Below are 16,450 nucleotides of genomic sequence, written 5' to 3' on the forward strand. Positions count from 1 at the left end.
ATGTGATAAGCTACCATGCTCTTAAATGGTGCGATTGTTACGAGTGAGGTTGCCCTTAGGAGATCTACAACTTGTCTTAACTATTGGACACCACATAAAACTGATTGATTTTGGGCACTACTGTCTGGAAACCTGTTTCTCCAGAAACCACAATCTCAGCCCTCTTAGGCTGCGGCAGCCATTCTGTTGTTTAAAGGTACTGCTGCAACCTTCTTTCTCGCTGTGAATTCAGGAAAAGTAATTGGCCTCCATTGGCAGGTGGGTTTATCAGTATTACTCCCAAATCTGTGCCCACATGGTAAAGCCACAAACGTTAGGAGGATCTGGTCAACTATAGTATCTGCAAGTAGGTAAACTGGGTCAATAATCTGCTATACGCTGAATATTTAAAGTAATGAGCTTTTCCAATCGCAGCCTTAATTGTTGCCATACTATGGCAATAGGCCTGCTACTGGCTTTCTTCCACCATTGGGCAGTTGAAATCCTGGCGGCTGGAAGAATTTGCCCACTGGGATTAAGGAGTTTGACTTCAATCCACCTATGGTAGGACTGAAGAAGACTCACTCTCAGATGTACATGGCTCCAACTCTTGGGTGGGGGCCTGAGCCAACCAAAATGTTTGGTAGCAACAGACTAGCAGCCAGGCTCATTCTAGGAGTAAGAAGGGCTTTAGGTAAGCACAAACCACTCTGGGCGCACCTATAGTTAAGCACACACTTCTACATAGTAGATGTACAAAAAATATGGTTATTATAAATACTAGGGTAACTCCATATTAGAATCACAGGTAAGTAAAAGTTTTCATTTATACATAAGACATTTAAGCATTACTCAAGGCAATAGTAGACTAGATGAATACAGGTAAGAGTAGAAAATCGATTCTTTAACTAACATTAAGGTAATTAGGCAGCTATCCTGTCCTATCTGGGGGATGAGGCTCCAAGTCAGTAGGTGGTTCAGGGAGGTCAGGTAGACATTCTGAAGGATTGTAGACTAAGGACCAGTGTCCTTCGCCCTGACGTTTCCACACGTGTCTCAAAGCTCAGGAGGTATCTGATTTAACACAGCAAGCACCCAGGTGAGTACCTAGGAGAGGGACAGTACCTTTCTTTGAAAAAAGATTGTGCCAACCGGGTGGTCTTCAGGTGAAGCAACAGCAGCTACTGTTGTGATTCTTTGCCTGGAGGCAGGAGAAGGAACTTTGGCGGGAGCAGATGGTCAGATTCTTGTGATGGGTCGCCCTGCAGACTACCTGCTTGATGCTGCGTTGGGACTTGACACAGGCTTTGGTTCAGCAACGGTTGTCACACGGCAGGCTTCTGTTTCTAGGTCCCGACTTGGAAGGGGCGATGTCTCGGAGCAGGAAAAGCACTGTAGGTCCAGCAGGATGCCCACGAAGTTCCAGACGAACTGCACTTGAGCATGCACAGTATATTGGTCCAGGTCCCGAGTATTGAGGAATTGCAGCCCAGAACAGTTGCAGCTCTACACGAGCGGGTTCAAAATGCAGGTTGTCTTGAGACTGGTTTGGCCCACCAGTCCAGGGAAGGAAATCGTCCAATCTGGATCTTCCCTGATCAGAAGGAGGTTGGAGCAGCACCGTTCACTCGGCAGTCAATGCTGGTTGCTGGAGGTGGCTGCAAACATCCTTCCTCAGGTTCTTTGGCCCATGGGGCGACTCTATTGCTGCTCCAGGACTCTCTCCTTTATACAGGGAAAAACGCTGTAACGCTCTCCACCATGCAAGCCTTGCATGCAAATCTGGGGGCTGCCTTGTCCAAAAGGACAGCCAGCCTCCCAGTTCGAACTGGACCCAGGCATCCAGCCAGGTTAGTGTTGGTCACCTCCTGTCCTTTCAGGCACTCTGTGCCATGGCAGGTTTTTGATGGGCAGCGTGCTAAAGAGCCAGCTAGGTAGAAGGGTCGACCGGACAAGTCGCCAAGAGTTGGCAAAAAAAGAACTGGTAGTTTTAGGTCCATGGTGACCCATGTCCTATACTGCAGCTGCGACAGCAGCTTGTGTGTTAAAAAAAAAAAAAATATAAAAAAAAAAAAATCAGTCGTTAGAGTGGCTGGTGGCAGTGGCTATTTTCTAACTTGCCACTGTAAATGGAAGTGGTGAAAGGGATACTTTGTCTCCTCAGCACTTCACAAAAAGTGGGGTGTGTGGATTCCACAAAATAAGGTAGTATAAAAAGCATCCCTAGAGCTCCCAGCAACACTGCGCTGCAATGATAAATTGCAGATTCCTTAAACCGTGGTGGAAAGCATTAGTCTAAAACCAAAAAGGTTCCCAGAGATGGCGTAAGAGTGGGGGGGGGGTATTGAGGTTCTCACTCGGGAGAACTGATAATAAAAAAAATGCAAGATTCCAGCAAAAAGTGCTGGTGGACGCTCAAGTGGGGATAATTTTGCACAAACATGAAATTCTACCTACAGTGTCAATGTCGGCCAGTAAGGCTACTGAAGGGTACCAAGGCAACCTGGTTATTTGCCACCAATTAATCTGATCTAAACCTTATTGTACGTTTAGAGTCTTAGAACTCCCATGGGATGTGGAACATGACTTGTTGAGCTGTAATACCTGTTGCCTAGAGAGGTTGAGGGGGAAAATACTTCTGACCTGGGTCCTTCCATCTCGAGGGTCTCTAAGCTGAATGCAATGGGACTACAAAGCCACCCTCCCCAATGTCTAGTTCAGACTGATCCTGGAAGCTCTGTGCGCAACTCTATGTATTGAAAAGCTCATCTCTCAATACTTTCCTAATTGTGTGTTAATGAAAATATGACAAACATGCTGGCGGACAAGAATAAAAGCCTCTGCACCAGTACACTGGCTCAGCAGTTTTTTTTTTTTAAAAATCATTATTTTTGTTTCTTTCCAGAAATGCATGCAACGGTTGCGCTACAGAGGGCGAGAAGAGGAGCAGGGAATTGAGCTGGAGTATTTAGAGAAACTTCACTTCAAACATGAGATGTGGCTGCATGCAAGAACGATGAAGTGAGCAACCCATTTTCTTTCTGCATGCCAATGTTGTCAATGCAGTCACCTTTGACTTGAATACTATTGTTGTGGGTATGAAGTCCTACAGAATACACTTTTGGGCCCCATTCTAAGTGGTGGGTGTGTGTGTGACAATTCTGTGACCTGTGTCTGTAGTTTTGTAGCAGAAGGGCATGTAGAGTATGAAATTGGTTGTATACTCCTTAAGAAGGGCACAATTGGGGGGGGGTGGGGGTTGGGGGGAGCGGATAGGTGGATGCATTTGTCACTCGACTAAACAAGTGGTATGTGGTCCAATGATTGGATCTGGATAGGTTTTTTTTTTTAATTTTTGTTTTTTTAACCTAGTGTGTATTGAAGACCCACTCCTGGTTTGTGCAGCCGCATCTTTTCTTAACGTACTATCGTCCGCATGACTGAGGTACCTAGAGTGCTTCTGTATGTAATACTGACTGTTGTCGTGGCTATTTTCTTATCTGCACAACTTGGGCGCGTAGACACTGGTGTGGAGGTCACGAGCATCCCAGTCTCTTAACATGCCACATACATTTTACTATGGGAATTCCTGCCTATGAACCTTATGTATGCTTGTTGGTATGCATGGGGTGGCGGGTTTTAAGAGAGGCATCATACCTAAGCAGCAGGTAAGCCCATTATGAGCCTGCACAATTTTGTACTGTCCTTAAGATAACCCAACCCTTTTATATGGAGAAGACCCTAGGCCTGATAGTTGATGCACAACACATGTTGGTTGAGTATGTGGGGGAGAAAAGGGAAATCGCCACTCTTCATCTACCAGAAATGGTTAACATTTTTGACGCCGCTGATCCACTCACAACCTCAAAACCCCACCCCACCACGATGCAAGAAAATTCTTAGATGTAATGCACATCTTGTTATAGATCAAAGCCTAAGAGGGTTGGTAACAATGTTAAACTAAAGCTAAACGTTTTAACTTCTTTTTTCAGTAATGGTTATCTTAATACATTTTCAGTGGCATAAATGTACACCGCTACCAAGGTTAGTTGTAAAGTTTTTTTTTTTTTCTTTAAAAAAAAAACACTAAATGGGGATCCTGAGGGGCATTCCTGGCCTCAACAGAAAGCTTAGATAATTTGCTTAAGTTATTATCCTAGACCAACTTTGGACAACATTTATGGTTTAAAGTAAAAACATTAGTACCGTCAATAGCCAATGTGCAGTGTCTGGCCAATATCTTGGGACTTGTTGCAACAGTTTGCTGAGACCCCTGGATAATGGGGGTGGGAGGAGGCTGGTGGTTGGGGGGAGGAGGACTATATAGCATTCATTCTGGATGTTACTGAACTGGCTTTGCTGGATGTTGGAGATGATGGTCTGTGTGGAGGATGGAAATAAATTGCTAGTGCTGCTTTATTTATCAGAACCCTTAGTCACTGGACCATTCCGGGTTGACTTGGTTTAGTGGCAATGGTATTTAATAAAACTTGTGACTGGTTAATGCTGCTTCTTGCTAATATCTGCATTTGCCTCAATGGTCTTGTTACAGACAGCACTCCCTTGACTCGCAGAGTTCCCAAGATTTCTTTCACCTTCATCCATCTTGCACCTCTTGATGTCAGCCTTCTCTCTCTTGACCTTGGTTTTATCTAAATAGCAGTTATATCCAAAGTACTTAAAACTCAATAGCAATCAATCCTTGGACAATATCAAAATAATGGTAATCCATATAAAAAATTGTTTAGGTGTAAATGGTAGTAAACCAGAGCTCCTCATAATGTCCACTCCAGCTAATTAGATCTACGGTGTTACCCATTTTGAGCAAAACACTGGGACCCTGATGCGCTCCTTCTTAAAACCCCTGTATTTGAATCAATAAAAAATGTTGCTGGATGCTACTATAAGCATGTTTTTCTTTAGGCCTCCCAGCCTTTCCCCAGCCGACAAATCTACCGCTAGGCTCTCCAACGCCGCGGTAGACTGTAAATCAAGTCTAAAGACACGCCATGGTACCCCAATACTCACGAAACCTATGAGGATAGTCGGGAGTCTCTGTCCAACACCCTTGGACAAATTTCGATGCCGAGGGTGGAAAACGACATTTTTCCTCTAGGCCCTTCTGGTTCCTCTAAGTGGACAAGGGAGAAATTCGAAGGGTGCATGGATAGTCTTGAAAGGATTCTCACTTTCTAAGCATCTCCCTCGCCCCCCCCTAAGAGATCTCGTGAAGACCCTCCTTAAGATCATCTTCACATTTCCAAGAAAATCTTTCACCCTCTGCTTCTGTCCACCATGAAGATGTGGTCCAGATGGACACTTACCAGGACAGCAACGAGCAAGACAGCTCCAACTGGGAGGAAACCCAGCAAGTCGAAATGGAGCCATGGATGCTCCCCACGCAAGATAAGGAATCCAAAAGGTACGCACTAGCTAAGCGTGTTACCTCGGCAGCTGTATACACCACCCGCATAACGAAGAACACCACGCTGCTGGTCAGTTATGCAGTCCCACAATGGAATCTTGCACAAGAAGGTCTCCAGGAGGTTCCTGAACCCGCTAGGTTCAGGCTTCTCACCGTCGTGGCCGAGGGCAGGCAGGCAAATCAGAATATAATCAAGAACACTCTGGACGTTGCTGAGACAGCAGGCAGGTCTCTGGCCCATGGCACTCTACTCAAGCGGCACGCTTGGCTTTGCAACTTGGGTATCAAGCCTGAAACACAGGCCGCACTTAACAAACCCATAGAAGAGACCAATCTCTTTGGGAAAGCAGTTGACGATGCCCTGAGATGGCCAAGAAAGAGCATGAGACTCCTTAGTCCTTGCAACAAAACTCAGAACCCCCCCCCCCCCCCCCCCCCCCCCCCCCCCCCCCAGGAGGGGGGGGCGCGATCCTTTCGAGGGCAGTCCTGTGCAACACTACAGCATGGGAAACTGTAACTCTGGACAAACGTCAGGAAGCCCTGCCTATTACCCACCTAGGGGTCAGCAACAGAGTCCCTAATCCCAGAGGAGCTGCAGCCTCTGGTCAGAAATGACCAGAGCCAGGTCCCCGCCCATGTCACCCCGGTCAGGGGGTGTTTAACATCTTCCCTCACGGCATGGAGGGGATAACTTCAGACCAGTGGGGTTATAAAGCTGGTCGCCCACGGCGTGGAATTCGCCTGACCACCACAGTTCAGACCACCACGCTCACGGTGCCTCACTGGACCATCTGCAGAGCTTGAATCAAGAGGTGGACGCGCTGCTGGGAAAGGACGCCATAGAAGCTGTCCCTATTCTTCAGGTAAACCAGGGTATTTATTCAGTTTACTTCTTGTACCCAAAAAGGACCACCATGTGCCCTGGTCTAGACCTGCACCCAGTGAACAATTTTATAAAACCTCAAAAGTTTCACATAGTAACGCTACAGGAGGTGATCCCACTGCTGAAACAGGGGACCACATGGCAACATTGGACATGAGAGATGCATGCTTTCATATTTCAATGTTGCCAGTGCACAGGAAATATCTAAGGTTCATGATAGAGGACAGGCATTACCGATTCAAAGAGCTCCCCTTCGGTATCGCCTCGGCGCCAAGGGTGTTTACAAAGGTCCTGGCAGTAGCAGCAGCACACCTGTGCAGACTGTCCGTCCCGGTTTACCCTTAACTCGACAACTGGCTCATAACGGTGGACTCTTACGACACATGCTTTTTGAAGACTGTAGACCTTCTGTTCAGTCTGGGATTCTCCATCGAGAAAATCCAGTCTAGTCCCCAGGTAAAACAATTTCTGGGGGCTCTAATCCAGATGAAGGATGGTTCCGTCCGTGTCCCCCCCCCCCCCCTCTGAGAGGGGTCAGAACATGCTTTTTCAGATCCCTTAATATGTAGCCCGTCGGGAGGTGACGGTACGCAAAGCCATGCGCTTGCTAGGTATGATGGCGTCCTGCATATACCTGGTTCCCCGCGTGCGACTGCGCATGCGTCCTATGCAAGAGTGGCTCAACAGCCAGTGGTGTCAGGCCAGGGGACACTGGGAAGATCTGGTAGTTGTCTCGCCAGACCTCGTTCTCTCTCTGCAGTGGTGGTCGAGGGCAAACCTCTTGAAGGGGAAAACCTTCATCACCCCCTGCAGTGGAAGACACTCTTGCGACAGACTCGTCTCTCGTGGGCGGTGGTCCCGCCCCGCTTCAGCAGACGGCGCATGGAGTGTGGTTCCCCACAAGTAGCATCCAACCATGTAAATCTAGAACTATTAGCAGTGTTCAAGGCACTGAAAGCATTTCAAACGCAACTACAATGTAAGACGGGGCTGGTTCTGACAGACAGCACCACAGCCATGTATTACTTGATCAAACAAGGGTGCATACTCCAGGGTTATCCAAGCTGTCCCAAAACACTTGGATGTGTGCTCTCAAACACAAGATGTTTCTGTTGTCCCAACACATTCCAGGGGAACTCAATCTTCTGGCAGATGTGCTCAGCAGAGATTTCCCACTGCCCATAGAATACGAATGGCGTTTGCATGAAGACATTGTGTCCAACGTCTTCGCAGAATGGGGCACATCACCCATGCCCACAAACTCTGAACTTAGCAGCCTGGCTCCTGAGGTCCTAGAGTTTGGACACCTTCAGCTCCCTCAGATGCATGGACATCTTCAGGGAAGCTAGGAAACCTAACGCCCGCTATTGCTATTCCATCAAATGGAAACGGTTTGTCATCTGGTGTAATACCAAGGGTGTCAATCCCATAAATTGCTCACGCACATTGTGCTGTACCTACCCATTTGTTAGACACACAGTTGGTCTTCAATTGCCTAAAAGTTCATCTTGCTGCCCTCGGCCTACACCACAACAGAATGTGTTGTGGTGGAAGATACCAGTGATTAAAGCTTTTATGGAAGGGGTTAAGATGAGTCAATTACCCCCGCCCCCCCACTCTCCCCAAAAAAACTCACCCAGCTCCTAGATGGGATCTAAATCTTGTTTTAACCAGACTCCTGGGATCTCCCTTTGAGCCAATGCATAAAGTGAGTCTAAAAGACCTTACTTACAAGACAGCCTTCCTAGTGGCTATTACTTCTATTAGAAGGGTTGGCAAACTACAGGCCCTTTCTGTCCTAGACCCCTTTTGTTAGTCAACAGGGATAAGGTAGTGCTGCGCACTTATCCCAGAATTGCGCCTAAATTAACTCGCAAGTTCTATGTGAACCAATCGAACTACCTACTTTTTCCAGAATTCCACTAGCCTGGCCGAAAGAAGCCTACACACTAGATGTGTGCAGGGCAGTTATGTTTTAGCTGGAACGAAACCACTGTGGAAAACATTTTTCTTTTCAGTGGCAGTTTATGGGGATCCTGTCTCTAAATCCGATATCTCAAGGTGGATTGTCAAATGCATCACACTGTTTGCATAGCATTCATTGCAATGTTCCCCTAGAGTCCATTTGCAAAGCGGCAACCTGGAGTTCTGTACACACCTTTACAAAATATTGCGCAGACACTCCTAGGTCTGGTTCTCAGGTGGGACAAACAATACTAAGACCTATTTTCTCTACTATTCCTTCTCACAACCCACCTCCAACTCGGGTACTGCTTGCTAGTGTATGCGCAGCGTGTGATTCTAAGCAGATTAACAAGCATCAGAAGACATGTATTACTTACCGCAATAGCATTTCTGATGATTGTATCTGCTTAGATTTACATGCGCCCTTCCTGCCTCCCCGCTCGGGTGGAAGGAACATAGACTTCTTACTACTTTCTCTCTTCATGTACTCACAATAGCCTTCGGCTCCCTCATGGCAGAAAAAATACAGGAGGGATCTCGGCGCGTGAGCGATTTTTGGTTACACTACATATTGCGATGGGGATAGTGTTACAGACACGCCTATGCCGACGTCCCCTTTCGGGCAGGCTATCTAAGCTACAATCATCAGAAATGCTATTACGGTGAGTAATGCATGTCTTTTGCAAGAATACACAAAGTGCAACTTGGGGTCGAGCAGTAAACTTTAGTTGCAAGATGCAGGTACAGTACTTTATAAATACGGTTAGGTGCTGGGAAATCTTATATTAGGGGGTTACAGCAAGACGGGATAGAAACCGTTATTAGTGGTGATTAGAGTGGCAAAGCGACAACCAGAAAACGCACCAACCGTTCTCCAATACTGTAACCCGCTAGACATCTGCCATTATGCTAAGTATTCCCTTTTCTATAATAGTGGAAGGAACTGTAAAGTTACAAAGATTACTATAAGTGTCACGGCGGAATTGTGGCGGGAGCTACTCCCCACAACGGTAAAGCAAAAAACGAGTGCATCAAAACTGGACAAAGCCGGCAGCAGTCTCAAAGACAGCTTAGCAAGTTGTTTTACCAAGACCTGCGAGCAATCTGCAGGACAGATGACCACTATCTCCACGAGACTGTCTTCAGTTCACCAGGGTAGGTGGAGGCACCATTTGCGTAAAACAATTAGTACATTACAGTGATGGAAGCAGCCTGTAAACCACCCACAATGTCTAATGCATGAAATATATATATATATATATATATATATATATGCACAAACTAGTTACCAACTAGATTTTCATATACACTAATTTCCCCCCCCCACCCCCCCCCCCCACCACCACCACCACCACCACCACCAAGTTGACAAACCCCTGAAGTAGTCTATGGCACAGTAACTGCTGCCATGCAGTCACCCCGCCCCCTGTAAAATAATATGATAGTTTATTTGAATAGCGCCTATGCACAATGTGTTTCAAGGCAAGGTAGGGAACAAGCGGAAAAATACAAACCGTGAACATTCTTACATGGCCTTGAACAATAAGAATGTGACATTACTATCATACTCGGCCTGGTGACATTTCAGATAGTGCAAGAGCTAAGGATTAAAATGGGGAAGAGGTGTGTGTGGGGAAGGGATTGGGAACAGACGGGCAACTAACGTACTAGGCCTGACGACATTTGCATACTGTACGTGAATTTATGAAGCTAAGAACACAGCAATTTGTCATTACCCGTTGCTGCAAGACGGCAAGGGTTCTGTGAATAGACCAAGAAAATGATCCCAGGAACTCGTACCCAGGGGCCTGAGGGGCGGGCGCGACATCATGGTGGGCTGACCCGAAAAACCGCAAAGACAGACCACAAAGGCAAGTAAGATTGCTCAAATAAAGAAACTGTAGTTAAGGATTTGCCCAAAAAAATGCTCCATGGCTTCAATACTAGAAAATGCATAGCATGTCGTATGACCTACCTAGCGATCACGTAGATTCCTTGGGGGCATGTTTAGGCGCATTGAGCTTTTAGTTAAAAACTGGAGTATTAAAAAAACCACATTGTCGGTCTTTGTGGTTCTAACGTTGATATGTGGCCACCTTTTTATTGGCGCTTTAACGCCATTTAAATCCACTGTTTCAAAGTGTGTACTACTGGACGTTTTTCCATGCATGTCACGTATTCATCTTTGCCAGATGGGCCAACGCATCATAGCTGCACACTGATGGAACATTTCTGGCCAATATTTTGGTTGATATCTAACAATATCCATTTCTACAAATAACTGAATGTTGGGCATGCATTTCTATTTGTCCATTGTGCCATTTCCAGCTCTGCAAAAGAAAATGGCAGATTTTTCATGAGGCACTGCGAGTACTATAGAACATTTCTGACAAAGACATGGTGCGAACAAATACACATCTCGCCCATAGACCATTTGAACTTATTTGTGGACAATTGAGCTTTCCTGTCCCTTCTTTGCCCATTATGGTCTTGCTGAACTTATGAAAACAATACTCTTCTGTAATGCAGACGAGGGAGGTCCTGTGTATAGCGGTTGCAGGTACTCTAGTCGCGCAGCATCAGCCAGCGGGACAGCTGATGCGCAGGAGCTGGTACTGCAGTTGTGGAGTGTTGCAGGTTTGGGCTGAACTGTTCAGTGCGGATACACCGGAGGGTAGTCTAGCATGGTCTTCATGGAGCTCGCCAGACTGGCCTTGTTTCTGGCCCTCTGATGTTCCTCAACCACCGCATGCTAGGTCCATACTTACTGCACAGCCACAGAGCCCAGGAAGTGTGGGTGTACCACTGCAGGTGGTTGTTGCTTTGAAATACAAGGGCAATGGCGTTGTCTTCCCAGGGCCCACCACTGCCCCACAGTCCACTGGAGGAGGCCGCTACAGCAATAGTAGGTCCTTTGTCCCCCCCCCACTTTCCTGGCTCGGCCTAGATCGACATTGCTACATCGGCCCGCCTGGCCTCTGCCATGGTCTAGAGCAATTGGCAAGCAATTTAAGGTCCTGCGTGCAACACGTTTGCGCTGGAATATATTTATTTTTTAATATTGATTATCAGAGTTTCTGTGGAGGGAGATGTTTAGTTCCGGTGCGAACACGTTAGCAAATTGTGCAGCCATAGTGCTGGCACTATGAAAAGCATTGTGTATGTTGAGGGTGTGGAATCAGTTACAGGATGTGTTGCGCATGGTGCGAAAGGCAAGCCTGTATGGTATTGGGCTGGTGCTTCTATCCATTCAAATCCTGGCATCATAATGCACATGTAAAAAACAGATACCTTATAATTTCACTGGCAGTAGCGCCTCTGGGGGCCCTGCTTCGAGCAATGGCACGAACAGCATGTACGCATGCCAAAAAATGCTGGTAGCCTCCTCACCGCTGGCTGGCTGGCTGGCTGGCTGGCTGGCTGGCTGGCTGGCTGGCTGGCTGGCTGGCTGGCTGGCTGGCTGGCTGGCTGGCTGGCTGGCTGGCTGTGAGCTCGGCCTCTTAGTCCAGCTCACCCGTCCTGCAAGTATATAGCAAAACTTGCCCAGGGAAGTGAACACTATGGTGTTCTATGCAGACTGCAGCTTTACTGCCTTTGCAGAACCAGTCCCATAATGTCTGCCTCCAGATAGCAGAACGCAAACCTTCTCCGAAGTACAATACAATTTGAGCAACAATTCATTAACTAAATCTAATGGAAACTGTCCTTGTGTAATGGGAATAATCTAAAATGGATATTCTGTGCTAAGTAGGCATAGTGCAAGCTGGCCATGATTTGCTATCTGGAAAGAATAGAAAGTTAATGATCTGTTAAGTCAGTTGTGGGCATAATGTACTGAAATGGCCATACTAGTGCACTTTTCATTAAAGTGGTATATCTTGATGCAACAGTGCGAAGACCATGTGAGATCACAGGTCATTCAGTTCATTCTAGCTGGTATTGCAAGGAGATCTGGTAGGAGAATTGGGGAAGAAACTCCATCATGATTGATCTGGGGGAGGCTGACCTCTGATCGCTGCCTTAATCCCCCCACCACATAGATGCATATCTATGTTCGGCCTTGAATCAACTTTCTGCAGTGCTCCTTAGATTGAGCAGAGCACTAGAATAAGTGGATCACCATTCTGATCATGGGTAAATGTAGGAGACCCTGCTCCTGGTGAGGGGTTCTTGGGAGACCGTGCTCTTCGGTCTCAAATGGTTTGGACAGAATTTGGTAAGAACCTGGGGGACATGGGTCCTTGGTCAATGAGAATATTCGATTCTGAAAGAATCCTAGTTTTGGAGAGCAGCCAATACTTCAGCCCTGAAGAAGAGCAGTTGCTTGAAACATGTCGCCTGGGCACACGTTTGCTCAAGACAATTTGGATCACCCACTGCTAATATTACCCATATCGTTTGGACTGCATATATTAAATCATTGTCCCAATTTCAGTTGTTAAAGCTCAACATTGGCCAGTTATATATTTGTGTAATTGGGAATTGATAAACCATTGAATTCAACCATTTCAGTTGTAATATGTGCACCAACATTTATACTAACCCACTGAATATGTTGTAAAGTGTATGCAATTTGTTTTACGGTTTCAACATATTAATCACAATGCACTAATATGGAAGTCATTACTGCTAAATTTGTGTGCGGGGCTTGGTGTGACAGTTGTTTGCACTTCACCCAATTTACTTACATTGAACTTTACATTTGTTAACTCACCTGAAGTATTGCTGATGTTTTCTATTGTTAGTTAAATAGTACTTGCATAACTGACTTGTGTACAGTTTACTAGAACTACAAGCGTGTTTCTTTGGGCCTATGTATTTACTGAATGTGCATAAAGAGGTCTGGGGAAGCCCTCTGCCGGTATGATCCCGGCCCATTGACCTGCTCTTGGGTGGATGGCCCTGGGATGGTCTCAACCACGCTTTAGCTCACTATACTTTTCCATCACTTTGTCCTGCACCAAAATGGTAGGAAATTCTCCTCTGTACAATATTACCAACGTCCTCTATAAGCACAGTGAGCAAGGGGTCACTGTGCTCCGAGTGGCACAGCTCCACCTCCCTGATGAGGCCCAACAAGGTTGAAACACGTGTCTGGGGTTACTGTTGGTACTCTTGTTCAGAAGAGAAAATATCCATATTTAATGCATTTGTTAGACACCCAAACCCAATGGCTTAGCATGTTGTACTGGACTGCCTATGTGGGTGGGACAAAGACTGATGGATATTTCCCTTCTGTGAAAGTATAGTGAGGGAGTGGGTACCTTGCCAAAGAACAGGCCATTTAGCCGTGTTTGTTCTCGCAGAGGGGCGCCCATGACTATTTTATTTTTTGTGTTTACTGAGTTCACTAACTACAGCTCACATCCTCCTCCTAAGATCAGCTCTGCCATTTTAACAAACCTTTGGGTAGTACCTCATTTAAGAGTTGGGCTTGTATGTCAAGGGATAGTTTAATTATCTCACCTGCTGGTAGACTCCCCAACCCCTCCCCCAAGAGCTTTAGAAGACAGGGTAGGGTTTTATTCTTGGCTTTCCTTGGATGTAAAAGATCCGACCGAAGGCAGGCTGATCCTAACTTCAAACTTTCCTATCTGCACTCTCCCTGAAAAGTTCAAGATGGTGACTGCAGCACAAATTTGAACAGGTGATATAGCAGTGTAGTGGACCTACAGGAGAGTTATCGTCACTTCCTTTTTTCATTTCTCATTGGGTACTTGCAATAACTGGTATTACTTTTGGTTTCAGCACTGCCCCAGTGTTCTCCCAGATTATAGGAGTGGTGGCCCCATAGTTTACCTGGCAACACAAGATATGTTAAGTGACTGGTCATTCTCTCTAGACATCTGCCCACTGGAGGGAGACTTCGGAGCACACCACATTGCCTGTAATTTATTGGCTATGTCTGGGGACACTGGTTGGGCAGGTCCTTGCCTCTGGAGCATAGGCCAATGGTCCTTTCTCATTTGTGAGCTTTGTTGTAGGAGGGGGTTGGGGGCCCTCTTTCTGTTTTACTGTTTACAAAGTGAACATGTGTGGTGGCTGGGTTTGTGGCAAACAGTTCCACACCATTTCACCATCTGCACCAAATTTTGCATAGTTAGCCGGGACTCTCCGGACATGAATGTCTGGCTACATATCATTTTTTGGACACCCAAACCCTTTCACTCGATTTCAGCACCTTCACACATGAGACAGTTGCCTGAATTTACAAAACCTCAATGTGGTTGTAGGACTGGTCCTGACACAAGGAACAAAACTCTAGGTCCTTATGGGACCTTACAAACCACACTTCAATGCCCTAGGATGCACGGTTTCTGAGGTAGTTGCACCACAACTACCAACCACACCAGGGTGTGGCAACAGGCCGGTAGAGCACCCATATGGTCCCAGTCTGCAGCACACCAACTCTCGCCTCTGCAACGTCTGTCTTCTTCGGTATGCCAGCCGGCCATAGGCGCCCATTCTCAGTGCAGTTAACTTCAGGGTACAAATCACATCAAGCGATGAGCAAATCAGAACAGCAACCTACAGCATAATTGATTTTCAACAATTGACTGTTCTCGTGCCTTCTACAGCACTTGTTCGGAGAACGGGTACTTCTGTTGATTTCTTATTGCACGACACACCCTTGGGTCTCGGAGTGCTGAAATAACAAGGACATTATCCCAGAGAATGGTACTTAATTTATCAACCTATTACAAGGATGACAGACCGGGTTGAGCTTGCCAGGATTCTAACCTGCCACAGCAGGCTGCACATAGATATTGAGGGTTACACGTTCAACTCGCTGTACTATCTGAGCGCCTAAATCGTGACCTCTTAATCCGTAACACCTTTTAAATGTGCTTTTCAGCCCACCCTCAAAGGCCATTGTGTATTGATCCTCATGGACAACAGGGCGGCAATATCAATAAGAATGGACTCTGATCTTTTTTTTTTTTATTGAGCAATCTGGTTGTGCAAAAGCCCAGTGTTCCCCATATGCAGGCAGACTAGCTCAGCAGGATGTTGCAAGGCAAACCGACAGTTGTGGCAGAGATTTTCTGGGCTACAGGCTCTCCCCAAGTGGAGTTTTTGTTCTGGCTCAGACTCCCAATGCTCCTTTCATGCACTGCAGAGTACGGGGGGGGGGGGGGGGGCAGGGGGGGGTGGAGATCCATTTCTCTTGTCTTGGAAGTGGCAGTTTTTGCGTCTCTCGCCTTCTCCCATAGGCAAGCTAGTTCACAAAATCTAACCATTTATAATTTGCCGGGTGCTTCTTACTACTTTTTGAGCCAATGATGTACTGTATCAGATCTCCAAAAACTACTGCGTCTTAGTATAGCACTCTTGCTCCAACAGGTGGCACCATTTGTCGCCCCCTCCTCACAGTTCAGTATAGCACTTTAGTCTCTAGTCTAATCACTCTGTATGTGGGCACCTGAAGAGAAAGTATCGACCTTACAAGAGGGCTGCAAGTCCACAACTAGATAATACTTGAGAAAAAAGTTAAGCTTCTACTAAATGTCACATGTTACTACATAACGCATCATTTCGTGCATAATCCAAGATCAACCGGTTTTAGTTTGCATCCAGTATAACCCCGCTTCTCCAGAGGGGAATCGCATATTTGCCATGGTTGTTCTTAAATAGGCACTTCTTATTAAGGTCCCATTCCACATCTCAACCATGTTCAATCCGGTGTGTGTGTGTACGTCAATCAATGCCCTGAAATGGTCTGCTTGCACAGTCTTGCCCTGCCGTTTAAGGACTGAGCATTCCATTCCAGCGAGCAGATTTTGGTAAGCAGGGTTAGCCAGGCTTGTTTGGTGGGGGCTTTGTCCGCTTTCCATTGAATGATCAGGAGCTTGTGGGTTGAAAGAGTATTGTACCAGTTTCCTAACCATGGGGGTCGGTATGCCAGTCCCCCCCCCACCTTAGCCAAATAACATTGGAGAAGCCAGTTCTACAATGGCTCCGGGAGTCTGAGCAGCTTGTTCCCATTCTCCAATATGTTGATCCTTGGGCATGTCCATAGGCTACGGGCCATTGTGCCTAAAGTCTCTGCACTGTCGACAGCACGTGGGTGATTGTGTGAGACCATCTTGTAGAGTTTTCTGGGTGTATAATAGTCTTTGGCTCAATGTTGTGGGTATATCGTCAAAGTTGTAATGTCCACTAGGATGTTTAGATTGTTGGACCATTGTGTTGCAACT

At 46.4% G+C, this 16,450-nt stretch overlaps 1 protein-coding gene across 1 annotated transcript in view; it reads left to right on the forward strand.

Moving 5' to 3' along the window:
* The window catches only part of LOC138581389 (deoxycytidine kinase 2-like), a 76,453-nt gene that overhangs the window by 34,046 nt on the left and 25,957 nt on the right, over window positions 1-16,450 (forward strand). Inside the window, exon 5 of the mRNA XM_069652684.1 lies at window positions 2,885-3,000. Within this exon, the coding sequence (XP_069508785.1) occupies window positions 2,885-3,000 (116 nt within the window). The remainder of the gene's footprint in view (window positions 1-2,884; window positions 3,001-16,450) is intronic.

This window comes from Ambystoma mexicanum, chromosome 3p, assembly GCF_040938575.1.
Source record: "Ambystoma mexicanum isolate Mex_15411 chromosome 3p, UKY_AmexF1_1, whole genome shotgun sequence".
Lineage (NCBI taxonomy): Eukaryota > Metazoa > Chordata > Amphibia > Caudata > Ambystomatidae > Ambystoma > Ambystoma mexicanum.